General features: G+C 37.6%; 1 protein-coding gene across 1 annotated transcript in view; it reads left to right on the top strand.

Annotated features, from left to right (window-relative positions):
- Positions 1–14022, top strand: part of CHID1 (chitinase domain containing 1) — a gene marked incomplete at its 5' end in the record, with an annotated part of 78826 nt that extends 64804 nt beyond the window's left edge. Inside the window, 3 exons of the mRNA XM_010147072.1 lie at positions 9141–9221; positions 11741–11783; positions 13758–14022. Of these exons, the coding sequence (XP_010145374.1) occupies positions 9141–9221; positions 11741–11783; positions 13758–13856 (223 nt within the window). The remainder of the gene's footprint in view (positions 1–9140; positions 9222–11740; positions 11784–13757) is intronic.
- Positions 14023–15819: the final 1797 nt, after the last annotated feature.

Genomic DNA, 15819 nt, shown 5'->3' with positions numbered 1-15819 from the left:
GACGGTGATACTCCTTTCGAATTACTCATCTTTTCATTGTGTTAAGAATAGAATTTGAATCTGAGTGATTGACCAAGTTCAAATGGCAAACAGTGTAATTTGCATTGGCTATAAGCTAGATCAAAGTGCTTCTGAAGTTACACAATCTTGTCACGTATTATACGTCCCTAAAACTGTAGCTTCTTAGCTTCCACTTCCCCTCGGTGGCCAGGCATCCTTTGGGGGACACGATGAAGATTATCTGGAATCATTTAAAGAAATGTCAGAAGTTTTTATAATCTTCCAATATCTGTGTTAGATTATTTTTTTCTAGTCATCAGCTAATGCTTTTGCAGTAGTTCTGAAGAAATATTTATACTTTGTAGCATCTTTAGTATTGCCCTTGTAGGGAGAAGTCACTGTTGTATTATACAGAATCCCCACAGTTACTGTAACTGGATTGATACTGCTCTTGGGTGGTTTGATTTATAACATTATTCCAGTCTTCAGTCTTTCAGAGGAAGAGCTTGTTTCCAAATAGATTCTTTATTTTAATCAGTAGCCTTCCCACCTCTATCTTAATTGCTTAATGTTTATGCATCATCCTGAAGTGTGAAATGCTGTGATAATTTGATGGTTTTATGAATTCTTTCACCACTCTTCTATTCATTATGTTCTTATTTTATTTTAGGTACAAATTTCAAGAAAGATGATAGGTTTTAAGGTGTGGGTGCAGTTCAAAACTGTTCTGCCACGGGAGGAGAAGCTGTAATACCTGCCAGTCAAGTTCATTAATTTATGTTGTTATAGCAACTGGTTAGCCTCTTCCATACTTACATATCTTGTGTCAAATAATTAGTACTGCTTAATGGTATTTTATTGCAAAAGAGGCAGGTAATTAAAGAGGTTCTTACAATGGATATGGGGCAAGAAAGTGTCAGAAGCTACTTGTAATTGGAATATATTCCGTGAATATAAAGTAATAGGTCTAATAATCTGTCTTGTAATTCCCGGGATCCAAAAAAGTATCCAGTGTATTTCAATTGCTGTTGGTTGCTCAGAAACATTAATGGATAAAAATTATCTCTTGGCACAATCTTTTTTTTCTTTTGTCTCTTCTTATCAGCTTAAGAAAACTATAACATGTATGATGTATTTACACCTTCCCTGATGTGATACCAGCATAGTCAAATGGCCCAGTACAATCTGTTTTGGCCTTTTCAGAGTGTTTCTCTGTATTTTGGCTGTCAGTCGTGTGATGCTGCAGGTTCTTTTGGTTTTATTCCTGGTTTGGCCCTTTGCATGGAAACTCTGAGCAGTTTATGAAAGGCAGCAGTCATCATAATCCACAAATGTAGAGCTTTGAGGGGAGAGATTACTCACAACATACTATTTGGGGTTTCAAGTCAGCAAGTGCCAAAATCAATCAGAAAATCCATTTCAGCTGACCCCAGTTACGGAATCAGAGCTTAATGAAGAGTCAAGAACCCGCTTTTTTTTTCATGGTCTGAGCAGGTAATTTTTATTTCACTTTAGGATTTATGGGTTTGATTCACCAACCATTTTTTGATGATGAGTACAGAGTCTGTTATCTGGCAGTTATAGTTCTTTGCTTAAAATTGTGCCATTCTGGGGATGGGGAATTGAAATAAAGGAACTTCTGAAGTGGTATAACAGCTATTTTGTAGACTGCAGTGTAGACTACAATGTGTGCAAAGCAGTACTGAGGTTTATTACAACAGCTGCAATGGAAAATGAAAGAGGAACAGATTACAGCCCTCCACCTTAAGTAAAAGTAAGCACAATTAAAATAATGCCCAGTAAAAGCCTTACAGTCCCAAACATTAAGTCAGTAAGTCCTTCAGTGACTGCAGTTGGGACTTTTTCATCTAATCCAAGCGCTATTCTCCATGTTATTCATGTTCTTGCATTGTAGGACTTCGCAGTTTTACAGTTCAGTCCCATCTGTTTCTTTTCATCTTGTAGCTCTGCTATGATCTTCTTTTTTATGTTTTCTTTACTTATCAAGGTCATTCATAGCTCATCTCTGTGCATACGACTGTAGGAGGAGCTTGTGATAATTAGCTATGTGGGGCACAGGGAGTTATTCCCAGGTGGCACCCCTGCCATATGGTTTTGAAATGGCTCTTTGCAATGTAAAGAAACTAAAGCTTTACTTCTCCCCCCAGGCCTGCCTTAAGGTAAAATGTTCACTTATTTGTGGCAATAAACCTATTCAGTATCCTTCCAGACTTAATTCAATGGAATACAATTTTTTAATTAAATCAATCAAATACTTTTCTTGAGCTTTTGAAAAAAGCAATGTTCACTGATGAAATCAGAAGGAAAATGATAAACTTTTTTCCCCAACACTTGTTTTTAAATTTTGCTTTTTAAAAATAAAAAAGACATTTTTTCTTCATTCCACATTGTACCAGTCTCTCTTCCATTATGCTTTTAGTAATTGATACCTTGCAGCATTTCTTGCTCCTTAATTTTGCTTTGGGCTTTCTATATTCACCTTCTGTTACATGCATATCGTAGTGTCTGTTAACTTGTTTAGGTTTACAGTTAGTAAGTGTTTAAAGGACGTTTGTCTTCTGTTAATTACACAGCTGTACTGGTGGTTATTCCGTGTGTTGAATGACTTGTGTCAGGGATACAAAGTGATAGTATTTTGAAAGTGTTATTGCAATTTAATATGTTTACATATGGAACCACTTCAGATACATAAATGCCCTACTGTTTTACCTTTAGCAGTCTACTAGGAGAAACTGTGAATACCTACTGACTGAATTTGCTTGAATAATTACAAAAACCAAACTTCTATCATTCAAACACAGCAAAAGGATTTATTTTCTAACTTCCCCAGATGTTAACAAAGTTTAGAATGCACACATATCCTGCATATGCTATAACTGCCCTTTAGTGGGTTCCTCTAAATCAACAGTTTCTTCAGCAAACCAAGATCCTTTGTGTACAAAATGCTGTATACTTACTTGGTAGGGAGCCATAGTTAATGCAAAAAGTAGTGCTCTTTAATGTAAAGATTAAAAAAACATTATCTACATACCTGTTAGAATTAACACACTATTGCATTTTGAAATTTTCAGTAAATTTAAAGGGGGAAAAACAGGGTGGCCATTATTTTGTCCCTTGATTTGCACTCCAAGTGTTGCCAGTTAAATAACAGTTCTTTTGGAAGTAATTTCTAATACATATACTCATATTGGGTTTTGCTTTAAAATTTAGTCTTAACAAGGTTTAGCAGCCGGCATGGATATGTTTGTTCAGCAGAAACTGAACAGATAAAAATATACAGATATTTGTCGGAGTTACAGCAAAGATACAGAAGACATTCTGCTGTTTTTTCATGGTGAAAAATGCAAGGCTTTTATTTAAAACTCAACACTGCCGCATGAATATGTATTAGTTTAACTAAATAGCAAGAGATTTAAAATGCGTGTTCTCAAGTATTTACTTAACTGCCCTGATGAAGATAGTTTCTTAAAAGGGCATAAATCTCCACTGTCATTGGATAAAATATGGTTTATTAGTTCATAGCCCATATTTAATTCAAGTCTTGCCAAAAATGAAGGAATTATATGCCATCCAGATTATTCTAAGGCATGTTAAAAATGTACTTACCCTATGAGATTTGCATTTACTAACCCTCTGAGATTTGCATTATTTACGAGATTAATAGTCATTTGCATGAATTTGTCATCATTCTATCTTTTCAAAAAACAAAGGCTGAAAGTCTTATATTAGTTCTAGTAGTGTAAATCCAGAATAAATGTATATAACTATGACTAAAACGTGGTGAATTGAGAAGAGAAAAATCCCTCTGCCAAGTACGAAAAATGAACTCAAAAGTCAGCAGAAATGTTCTTAGTTCTTCACTTAACTTGGTCCCGAAAGATGGAGAAGAGTATGTAGTTCATAGCTTCATAGGACACTGGAGGCTTTTGGAGTTTACTCACCTGCCGTAAATTTTCCTTTAGCGTAGTTGTCGTCTTTAGTTACAAACCTCCCAGTCAGGGATTGCATTTATGACTTCCTTCATATGAAGGTAAAACTATCTGTATTGCACTTGATCATTTAAATTTATTACTGAGCGTCTGTAACTACTTCATGCCAAAAAAGCTATCCCAGAACTCTGTTTCTTTTACCTTAGAGAAAGTGTTTGGTGTTCAGGTCTTCAGAGGTTGGGCTTGATACATCACAGGGGATAATTAACAGACATGGAGTAGCTTTGAAACATTTTTCTGCTTTGTGAGAGCTAGGTTGAATATTGTTACTCTTCGGTTGCCCAGTAGCATGCCTACTTGGCATTAGTTCTGTGATGAAGACCAAAGACAACATCACATTTTCGTTGAATTGTCAGGGTTGTTAAAGTGTGTGCAAAGGCTGTCAAGTCCAAATGAAGATTTGTTTTTATCAAAGACTTCAAATTGACCAATATACAGAGTTAGATAAAAAAAAAATTTTTTTTTTTTTTAAATCCTTTGCTTGTGGAACGTCAGGGCTCTAGCTCGTAGTCAAATTCAAGTCAAATTTTAGTATGACTAAATAGACTAGTTACTTGAGCTAGTCCGGAACAGTAAGCCTTATTTCATTAAGTTCTCTTGTGCTTTTTTGTTTCTGTGAGCTTGCCTGAATCCTGATTTTTTGTTCTAGCACAGTAAACTGTTCTCCATTAATTTGTCTTCTGCCTGACAGGAGGATGCACTTGGATTAGAGCTGAAAGAGAAGTTCAGACAGCACAGCTGACTTTTAAAGGCAACAAACTCATTCTTTCAAGACAGCAAAAGCTGCCAAAACCAAACCCGACTATAAATAGTGACCTGTCATGTGTTAGATTGGATAAATCAGAAAGAAAAACCTATGCCTAACTGAACAAATACAAGCAAAAAGATTGTCTGATACTTTAGCTCGAAAGTTGAGACTTGGCAGTGGTCAAGAACAACAAAGATTTCTGATAGAAAAAGTTGACGCATATGAACAAAAATCAACTTAGTAAACAGTTGTTATCATAAATAATTTGCACGGGGAAAAAAAATTCCCATTTTGTAGCCCCAGGTGTCTTGAAAAATAGAAGAACAGAACAAAGCCAAACAAAAACCACAAACAAACAAACCAACCACAAACCAAAACAAAAACCACCAAACAAACCAAAACAAAACCCACAAAAAATCTGTATCATTACGAAATAAACGAAGCTGCTAAACAGTGGCGTGCTTTTGAAAGTGTAGCACCAGATAAGCAACCCTTCTGCCTCAATCTAGTTATGTCTGCGCAATACTTATTGGCTTAGAAATAAAGATCTTGTCTTCTTTAAGGAGATTTTCATATGTTCCTCTCATATCTGTCCTTTTGAGTCAAAACCTTACCTATACAAACGTTAACACCTTTTTCTGCCTTGTGTGTGATTAATTCTATGCTTTGATCAATATCTAACTGTAGCTTTGTTTTCTTTTTTGTAAAGAACCACCACTTTGGTGATTTTTAGAAAACAGCAGGCACTAGAGTACTTTGAGCTGTACTCGGGGTTCCTTGGGGTACCATTGCATGCATTCTCAGACGGGGCTTTTCCTCTAAAACCTCTGTGAAGTTAAATGAGAACGAGGGGCACTGCTAACATGTAAATCTGTATACACAGAGATGCTGTCATGTTTGTGCTTCCTTCTGTAGCCACAGTAAGGCACTGAAAGGTTTTAGTCCTTGTTGTTTCCGTGAGACAGGAGCGAGAAGAGGATGCTTCTGAAAAGCTTGAGATTGTCTTCTCTATCCCCAGAGTTCTATAAAATAGGAACACTTGGCTCCCTCTTGGCACTTGTGTCCATCCAAGTATTATTGTTTCTAAATCATAAAATCACAGAATGGTTTGGGTTGGAAGGGACCTTAAAGCCCATCTAATTCCCTTCTGAAGAGCCCAGGGTAACGATAGAAACGTTGCTGAGGTTCTGCTTGTTTCCACTGGGCTGGTGTGTCATGGCAGACAGTAGAAGAAGGTCAGTAGGTTTGTGTGAGGTTGGTGGGGAAGCACTGAAAAGTGTCATTTGTCAAGTCAGTGATGAAGTGTGGGGAAATCAGTGAGAATGACTTTATAAAACTGGAAGCAACACAATCACAGAGAAACAACTCTGTTGGAAAGCTCTTACTATTAAAATAATAGAAAAAGGTATTATTGCCTTTTAAAACTGACAGAGCAAAGTGCAAGCAACGACAGAGGGAAGATTAATAGAGGAAGATGAGGCTTGGTTATATTCATTTCTAGGCTGCTACTTGGATACTTTAACAGCTTTACCCAAGACACCCAGTAGGAATGAAAGTGAACAGATTGGTGTCTCTCTGCCAACTGTATTTGGTTTTAAGTTGTTTTGCATGAAATAATCTAAAGATCTTAACAGGACTATTTTTGAATAACATACCCTGCAGACAGAATAAATAAGGCTTCTAGAGTATGCTCTCCACTCAGATGCATAAATCCTCAGAGTAAAAACTTTTAATGTTACTTAGCGTGTTCTTTTGATTCTCTAGAAAATATGTACTAGCTTTCTTTTTCTTGGATAATGTACTTGCTTTTGAAAGATCTTGTAGGATTTATGTTAAAAAAATCTGGATTCTTTGGTGTGCAAGGAAGGGATAACAACTTTACCACCTTTTAAAGTTGGAAGTTTATACTTACATATTCTAAAAATGGTGTTAGTGAGTATTGAATGGTGAGAAGAGATGAGTTAAAAGGTGCTTGAGGGATCCTGATAGGACCAGTTTGGTGAAAGCTTACTTCATTGTTCAGTCTATTACTGACCTTTATTACTGCACACTGTTTAATACTGTATATATATACACACACACACACATATATAATATTATATTACTAGTGCCTGCAACTAGGCTTTTCATTAACTTATGCATGCTCGCAAAACTATTTTAAAGGCTACTATCTAAAGATTGTTAAATTGCAAAGCATCTCTACGTTTTGCAAGCTTCAATTTTAGGGATCAAGTGAGTGAGAACTCAAATTCTCTCTATAATCTTTTTTATTTTTCAAATTTTCTTCCTTTTATGTTTTGATTTATTACCATGGAAGCAATCCTTTATCAAAACTGTTAGTGTCATGGTTGAATTAGCTTGTAGTATATTCATCAATTTTTCAGCTGTTCTTTAGGAATGATCTTCTAAAAAGTAGAGAAGGCCAAAAAAATTCTCACTTTTAAAACATTTCAATGTAAAGTTCAAAAATGTCTCCAGATTATATTGTTTTTTGACATTTTCTCCCACCAGAAAGGATACAGTTTAAGAAAATACAGTTGTTTTGAACATTGTACTTTAAGTTGTTGGTTTCCTTAATAGAGGACCAAATTAAAACATTTCAAGTAGGTCCCCGAAAATTAATGGATAGTAATGACAATTTTGGGCCTAGCAATTCTTATTTCCCCAACTCAAGCTTGGAGCTATTCTCATCACCATAGATGTCATTTGAAGATGAACTTGTTCATTTTTTGCTCTTACCTACCATTGTGATAAAGCCTAGAGGCAGGAGAAAGGGAAATAAATTCTCTGTGCCTGGTCAGGATGGGCTCTCATTAAATGCAGTGCATGCCTGAAGAGCTTTAAAATAACAATATATCTTATATATAATAGGCTATAATAATTGCTTCAAGTTGTATTTCTAATTTTAAAGCTTTTTCATGTGTGTATATGAATAAGCAAGCCACAGCAAAAGAGAGAAGATATTCCCTGAAATGCTGAATGTTTTAACTGCATTTAGAATAACAGCAAATGAGAGAATAAATCTTTTTCAAACTGAGAAAGACAAGCTTTTTCTCTTTTTTTAAAGTGTATAGTGTGGTGGAATTTCAACACTGATGGAGTCAGGATAGTGACTGATGGAAATCAGGAGGTTTCAGGAGAAAATCAGGAGGAAATCAAGGACATTTCATACTTAAAAATAGGATGATTTGAAGGCAATTTTTTTCCATGCAAATTCTGTCATGAGAAGCGGAATTATTGCAAGAATGAGATATATTGTCAAAGAGAGGATTGTGATAGATTTTGCAAAAACAGAAAAATAATCTTAATGCTACCTTATGATCCCTGTGTTTACCTATGACAGCTTTATATAATCATGATGGAGTACTGATAATGGGGCTTGGAATTCAAATTCCTGATACAATCCCCAAGGTAAAAAAGAAACTGACGGTGCTTGGCCTGTGGCCAGATAACCTCCTAATGTTTAGATGGGAAAGTCGTCAGCAAAGGTCAGCCTTCTTGCTGGTCAAAGATGCAGGTTAAAAAGATGAAGAGGCAGAGGAACGTGTGATAGAGGCTTCTCTTATTTCCGTGACACGTACGTGGCCTCTATCACTGGCAATAGCTTGCCATCTTCTGGTCTTACACGTGGCAGCAAGCACCTCTGTTGTGCAGTCAGAAATGCAGTCACAAGGAGACACTCTCTCTACACCGAGACAATACTGTGAGCTAACCAAGAACATGAATTTACAACATACTAAGTATTCCACGCCAGTTCCCTATGCAGTTTTTTGGGTGCAAGTAGCATTCTGTCCTCACTTGTGTGTAAAGTAAGGAATAAGGTACGTCATTCCACGTTCAAGATGTCCATGCAAGGGAATAATGCCAAGAAGCTAGTGGTGGAGAAAATTTGTATGCAGAGTTGCTTAGCAGAAAGTTTCCTTGAAAACACGCTTTTTTAAAAAATTAATTTTTAGAAGATTAACTGCGCCCATTTTATAGAAGAACTTTACTGGTTATAAACCAATAGTACCTTATAATTAAGAATTGCATTGATTAGCCTTTGAGAACATAATTAGGTACAGCCTAGGGATCACTTCAGTTCCTATGCTTTGGCGTACAGGAATCAGACTGTAGAAATACTGAAGCACTGCTTTCATGTGCCTTTATAGATTTGTTAATTGATGAACATTAATTGTGGTATTGCTTATAAAAAATGCCTAAAAATGTGAACATGGCAAATTGTGAAGTGGCTGAGGAAATTCATTTTCAGAGCAAAGATATTTTGATACAGTGTTCAACATCTAAACATGGTAAAACTGCTTTTTTAGAAATTTCAGCAATGTAATTTCATAACTGCTTTTTAGAAAAGTTAATTCCATATCTGTATTTTTAATTTGTAGGTACATTGAAACCTTGAAGGAGCACAAACCAAAATTTGTCTGGGATGAACAAATTGCTGAACATTACTTTGAATACAAAAAGTGAGTTACATTTATTAACTTAGTGTTCTGCAAATATTTTTGGTCATGGTCCAGTACACAATGAATTACCAGTTAACTCTAGTATACAGCTGAATTCAGCAAATGGAAATTCTGCTGTTTGTGATCTGTATGTCAACACTGAACTGCAGCATAAAAGAGTGCTTCAGGCAAGAGAAGTAAATCAGAGAAGGATTAATGAAATAACATAAGCCAAAACAATCTCTAGAAGAGAAGTCTGATGAGTCATGTCTTTAGAAGTTGTCCATCAAAGTTACCTGCTGAGAGGCTCTGAGTGCTGAGCCTCTGGGGTGCTGTGGGGTGATTACCAATAACTTCACCAAAAATAGTTTTGAGGAAAATCTTTGGTACAAGAGCTTGGTTTTACTAATCGTAGTGATAAGGATGGTCAAGCAACGGAGACTGGCAGGCAGAGACTATTACAAATAGTTACAGAAATCTGTTGTCTCTGAGTGCTTGGCCCAGTGCACTGTATAGGTAAGTATGCGTTTATGTAATGTGGGAGATTGTAGGAGCAATTCCTACTTGGTCTGTCCATGCACTCTGGCTTTCCTCCTAGCCTAAGTGGTAAAGTGGTGCTGTGAGACCAGTTCTAACTCGCCCTTCTCATTATTAGGGATTTTGAAATGTAGCCTTGGTGTCTGTGCCCAGTGTAGCTTGCCCTGTCTGTATATTTGCCCCTGTACTCTGCTCTGGTGAGACCCCACCTGGAGTGCTGCGTCCAGCTGTGGAGCCCTCAATATCAGAAGGATATTGACCACTTGGAGCGAGTCCAGAGGAGGGCCCCGAAGATGATCAGAGGGCTGGAGCACCTCTGCTATGACGAAAGGCTGCGAGAACTGGGCTTGTTCAGCCTGGAGAAGAGGAGGCTCCGAGGAGACCTCATTGCAGCTTTCCAGTATCTGAAGGGGGCCTACAAGGGTGCTGGGAGAGGACTTTTTACAAGAGCCTGTAGTGATAGGACAAGGGTTAACGGGTACAAATTGAAAGTGGGGAGGGTTAGATTAGATATCAGGAAGAAATTCTTCACAGAGAGGGTGGTGAGGCACTGGAACAGGTTGCACAGAGATGTTGTGGATGCCCCATCCCTGGATGTCTTCAAGGCCAGGCTGGATGTGGCTTTGAGCCACCTGGTCTAGTGCAAGGTGTCCCTGCCCATGGCAGGGGGGTTGGAACTAGATGATCTTTAAGGTCCCTTCCAACCGTAACCATTCTATGATTCTATGATTCTATGATTTTATACTGCTAGCATTTAATTTAACCTGAAATATAGTAATTTGGGGAAAATCTTTCACAGTTTGTGTCTGACAGCCAAATATCTTCATCTTTTTCAGATGCCCATTTAGTAGGTGCAACTGTCTTTTACTACTTGACAGTTTTATAATCCAGTTGCAATGAGATATACCAGTGTGTTTACTTAGATCTAGTATTAAACCATCTCTGTTGTGAGATCTCTTCTCAGATCTTCTATTTTCACTGACAGATTTTTCATCTCTTTTAAAGAGTTGTCCTCCTCAAAGGCCACTAGTGTGGGGTAAATAAGTGTCTTGCCTAACTCTGCCTGTATTAGAGTTCAGTGTAACCAGTTCTTGGGCAAAGTGTTAGACCCAAAGATGTTGGGAACTTTCATCTTAATCATGAAAGTTACCTGATTTCTTCCCAAAATTTTTCTGTTAGTTATTAAGAAACTTTAGATGTTCTTTAGATGCTTTGAAAGGCCTCATCCTCAAGCTTTCTAAGGAATCTTTTAGATGATAACCTGTGATTTTTGTTGTGGTCGTGACACGATGCAATCGCTATGCAAAGACTCCTTTAGAAGGTCTTTGATTCTATACAGTCATGTTTTGAACTGTCTTATTTTCCAGCTGCTGGCTTTGTCAAAGCCCATCTAAGTAGTATGATCTTGTCAGGAGGACCTTTCTGACAAGTAATCCTGTAACTGATACCTGCAGGACATGGTTTCATACTTGACTTTTAGCTATGTTGTGTACCTTCTCTTAACAGATTTTCTTTCCCCACCACTTTAGATTTATGTGCTATGATATGTTTTTTAGAAAAGTGAGAGTAGAAGTTCATATCTGCAGTAGAGAGGGACTAGAAGTAGAGAAGATTTTGGCCCTACCATGCCCTCGGTAGACAGAATAGCCAGAGTACAAGTAAGTACGGAATGAATGGAAGCTGATAGCAAGAGTGTTGGATTTCAGAGAGCTCAGCTTCCAGAGTGGAATGAACACTGGGTAAGAAATTTAAATACTGGGACCTACTAAATGGCAAGTAGTCTCTGTCTTTGATACGGGCGTATTAATGCTCATGTGCTGAACATACTAGTGTATCTTATTTTTAATAAGATAACCAGTAACATCTTAAACATAAAATCAGTTTTCTTCAGCACTGTCTTTTAGTGGACAGGAATAAAACTAGTTTTGAATTATAATCTCATCTTAAAGTCCTATGGGAATCTATCAAAGCTATTGTGACTATTTCGTTTTCCTGTTTTGCAGAAATAAAGGAGGAAAACATGCAGTCTTCTATCCAACACTGAAGGTAGGTGCCACTTTTTCATGTCAGAGTGCTGTAAGAGCAAAGAGGTGTTTACTTGACTTGTTGCATTATTGAGATACTTCATAAAATGTTGAACTGGATTTAAGCTTTTGTGAAAGAAGTTTATCCTCATGCAGTTGTTATGACTCAAAGCTTCAGCTGCCTGTACAACAAGATTGTTTTTTCTCTCTCATGCATAATGGGGTTTGGGGATCTTTGAAGATTAGCCATGTCTAGAGATTAGACACACCAGGGCAAACCAGGGCTCTGAGAGCATCTGTTTGAGCGCACAGTTATGTGCTACCAGGCATGCTGATTGCCAGACAAGAGGCAGAAGAAACTTTCCTTCTGATCATGTTGGCTGGAAGCTTGGGGAACTTTTGCCTTCCTCTGTACTGGGGTTTTGATTCTTCCCGTCAACCTGCATCACCCTGTGTTCTTCGGTTCTGTTTCTGTGGAACATATTTCAGTGTTTTGAAAACTTGAGCGTTTGGTCTTACTGAAGTCCTTTGGCAGGACATAGAATTTCTGTCTACACAGTAGTCTGCAGTATAGCAGGAAACAGGATAAAATGATTACATGCAGCCTTAGTTCCTAGGAAGCTATCTTTAGATTTTCTCAAATTAAGCTAAAGGCAGTATGTTAAGCCTCTGCTGGCTTTTAATATTGGAAGGGAATTGCTTCTGTAGTGAAAGTATATAATAGTTACAGAGAACAGAGACATTTTATATGGTTAAACTAGTGTGAAATGATCCAAGGCTCTGTTTTTCTGAATGGGATTGTTACCTTAAGCACAAGGATATTTCTCTTCATTAATCTAATATTGGTGGAAGTGCTAGCACATATGAGATACGGGATATTAATTACTATGTCTATGTTCTTGCTAGTAGTACTTGTCTGAGAGGGTTAGAAGGTTTCATTGTGAACCATCAGAAAAAAGATAGATCATGCTGTATGTTGTTATGCTGTGTTCTCTTTGGCCTTGTGGAAGGGTTTCACCATGCTGTGGTCAGTACTAACCAGATTAAGGACACTCATTCCTGGACATTTCTTCCATTACTTCTTCTCTAATAGATACTCAACTGTGATGGTTGGTGAATTTCTGGAAACAGATTTTCTTTCCAATTTCAACAAGCTTGTAATGAAATATTTTGAGATTTGTATGCTGGGGCAAATCAAAGAGTTGTTTACATAATGGTGATCAAGATGGTCAGCAAACACTTTCATTACCCCATGACAAGTGTGTTTCATCCCCTTTTTAATGTTATAATCACTGGTTGCACAAGTTGTGCAAAACTGGTTTGTTCGTGATTAATTAAAAGCAGTCATGAACACTAGGCTCAGTGGATCTGTTAATGATGCCTTGATACTTTGTTCTGTTTTCTGTGGAAATGAGTTCTAAAAATGTCCTTGGTGCAAGCAGCTTAAACATTGCAGTGCTGCACTTCAGAGTAGGAAAACCTGAAAGTAAAAGATTGAAAAATAATTACATATATTGTCTGAACTAAAAGAAGTGCAGAAGATGAATTGTGGCGTTGCTCTGTCCTGGGGGAAGGCAAGGGTAGGTAAGAGATCTTGGTGGTATTTGACAAGTTGTTCTAATTGTCTTCAGTGATGAAGTTTTATTTTACCCCTGAGACATTTCTGGGAAGAGTTAGAATTTCTGTACATTGTGAAATGATAGCCTAAATTAGAATAGGCCTTCACATAGTTCATAAATCTGATTTATTTCTGTGGCATTTTGTCTATTTAGCTGGTTATCTTTTATTAGGTCATTGAATTAACTGTTGCAATTAACTGTCTCTTACTGAATGATTGCTTGCTAGCCAGAGAGTATTTGAAATACAGACTAGGTTGTTCAGTATCTGTTTCAAGGATAGATGTTTTTAAAAAGTGTGATAATGGCATGAAGAGATGGAAGCATGGAGCGTCTGATGTCTGACTAAAAGGTAATTGCTTTATATGTCTTTGTCTTAGTCCATCCAGTTGCGCTTAGAGCTTGCAAAAGAATTGGGCACTGGAATATCCATCTGGGAACTGGGACAAGGCCTGGACTATTTTTATGACCTGCTTTAAAGTAAGAGATGATCTGGGAAAGACTTTATTTGCTTCACTGAGACTGCACCTTCAATTAATTTGGGTATCCTGGAGAGGTGATTTTTAAAACATTTTTTGTAATTTATATCACATCTGTATTAAACTTGCATTTTTCCCAATAAAGAACCTTTTCTGATTTGCCACACAGACGTGAATGTTGGTATCTGATACAATTCAGAGGAAAAAAAACCTCACAAAACAACAGAAATTTCTTTTAAAACTCCTGAATTCGGAATCATTGAAAATAGACCAACATAGCCGGGATAGAGTTGAAAATATTCTCTGAAATGTTTTCTACAAAAAATAAAGCGGACAAGTTGATGCCACCTGTTCAGAGTTTAAGACAGAGACCTCTCAAACAGCTGCTGGTAATAACTAAGATAAATGAACAAATAAATCCATCAGATTGTGTCCAGCAAATTCAGTATCTGCTGGACCCTCTGCATCTTACCGTCTTCTGATAAGGTAAGTCAATGTAAAATGTCAGGGGGGAGACCAATTAGATGTCTTTCCTTCAAGCTGGTAGATAATCAAGCAGTGGCAAGCTAAGCTGTTAGCTCTGATTGTTTTTTCATGTTAGTAAATTCCATAAGTATGTCAAAGTCACAGTAATTTCAATTTATTATTAGTTTCTAAATTGGTTTTATTACAAGAGGTGCTCTGTGATTTCTCTCTTCTGCCTAGCCTGCTTAGAGTCTGTGTGAACCAACACAGGCAGGACGCAGGAAGGATCACTAACCCATGGATGAAATGCAAAGAGTACATTTATTTTTGTTACCTCTTAAACTGGAGGATCCCCGGAGCAGCACCTGGGCAGAGGCACACAGGTGGGAATGCAGGCACCGTGGTGCTCAGTCCTTACTAGAGGATGGCCAAACCTGCTGGTTTGCCATGTATTTCAAGGATTCCCGCAGGCGTAGTTTGCCACTGTGCTTTATCTTTCCCACGGCAGGGCAGGAATCTGAAGCGTGTTTGGTAGGATGCCTCTAAGTCTGCCACAGGCCTATGTTATCTAAACACAGATGTTCTACATGTCTGACACATGAGGCTAAATAACAATTTGCACGATCTATGTTTTTCTACACCTCTACATCGCAGATCACTAGAGTGTGTTTACAACCCTCCTCACCAATCATCTGTTACTTTCCCACAGTGTCTCAGTGTTTAGCACTAGTGCATGGTGCATTACTGGTTAGTTTGTGGGAACCACATATAATGGTAATGGTAATGGTAATGATGGATTACATGGATAGTCCCAATAGACAGCGCCCTGGAGCAGCTCTGACAACCTCTTGACTTAAGTATGTGCTGTGAATGTGATCAGCATCTTTGTGCATGAAGCTGTCATTCTTTTCAGCATTAGTGCTTTCGTCTCCATAATAGAGAAATTTTATAAACCTGAAAGCTGGAACAACCCATTGGTTTAAAAACAAAACCAAAAAACGGTGTCCCTGCTTTTCAGTTTACAATATTTGTAATAATACGCAGGCTTCAAGGCAGTTTCTTCTAAGGAACTAAGAGGGACTGGGAATTTGATGAGGGTGTCATTGGTCACCAGCCGAGATGCAGGCAATAGCTCTGTACTCCCACTGGTGTCCTTCTTGCCACTTGCAGTTGTCACAAAGATAGCTGCACTCCTCTGTTTGCGTCTACCCTTCCCAGTAATTAATCTCAGTGGGGAATTTATCTGTCCCTGCTGTTTTCAGCAGAATAAATCCCACTGTAATCCACCATTGATTAAAAAACTATTGATCTTCATGTCTCTGATTTAGTTCTGGCATCTCTTGACTTCTCACATTGCAAGTATCCAGCAGGGTTTACTAATCAGGCTTCTTTCTTCCATACCATTAGTAGTAAGATAATTTGCAACGTGAATCCTTGTGTTCAATTAACTTGAACTTTCTAGTTCGTTCAAAGCAATTTAAAGTCACTCTGGCAATGG

The sequence above is a fragment of the Eurypyga helias genome, unplaced genomic scaffold, assembly GCF_000690775.1.
Source record: "Eurypyga helias isolate BGI_N326 unplaced genomic scaffold, ASM69077v1 scaffold4062, whole genome shotgun sequence".
NCBI lineage: Eukaryota > Metazoa > Chordata > Aves > Eurypygiformes > Eurypygidae > Eurypyga > Eurypyga helias.
Note: the sequence above shows the minus strand (reverse complement) of the source record. Positions and strands in the feature narration are given on the sequence as shown.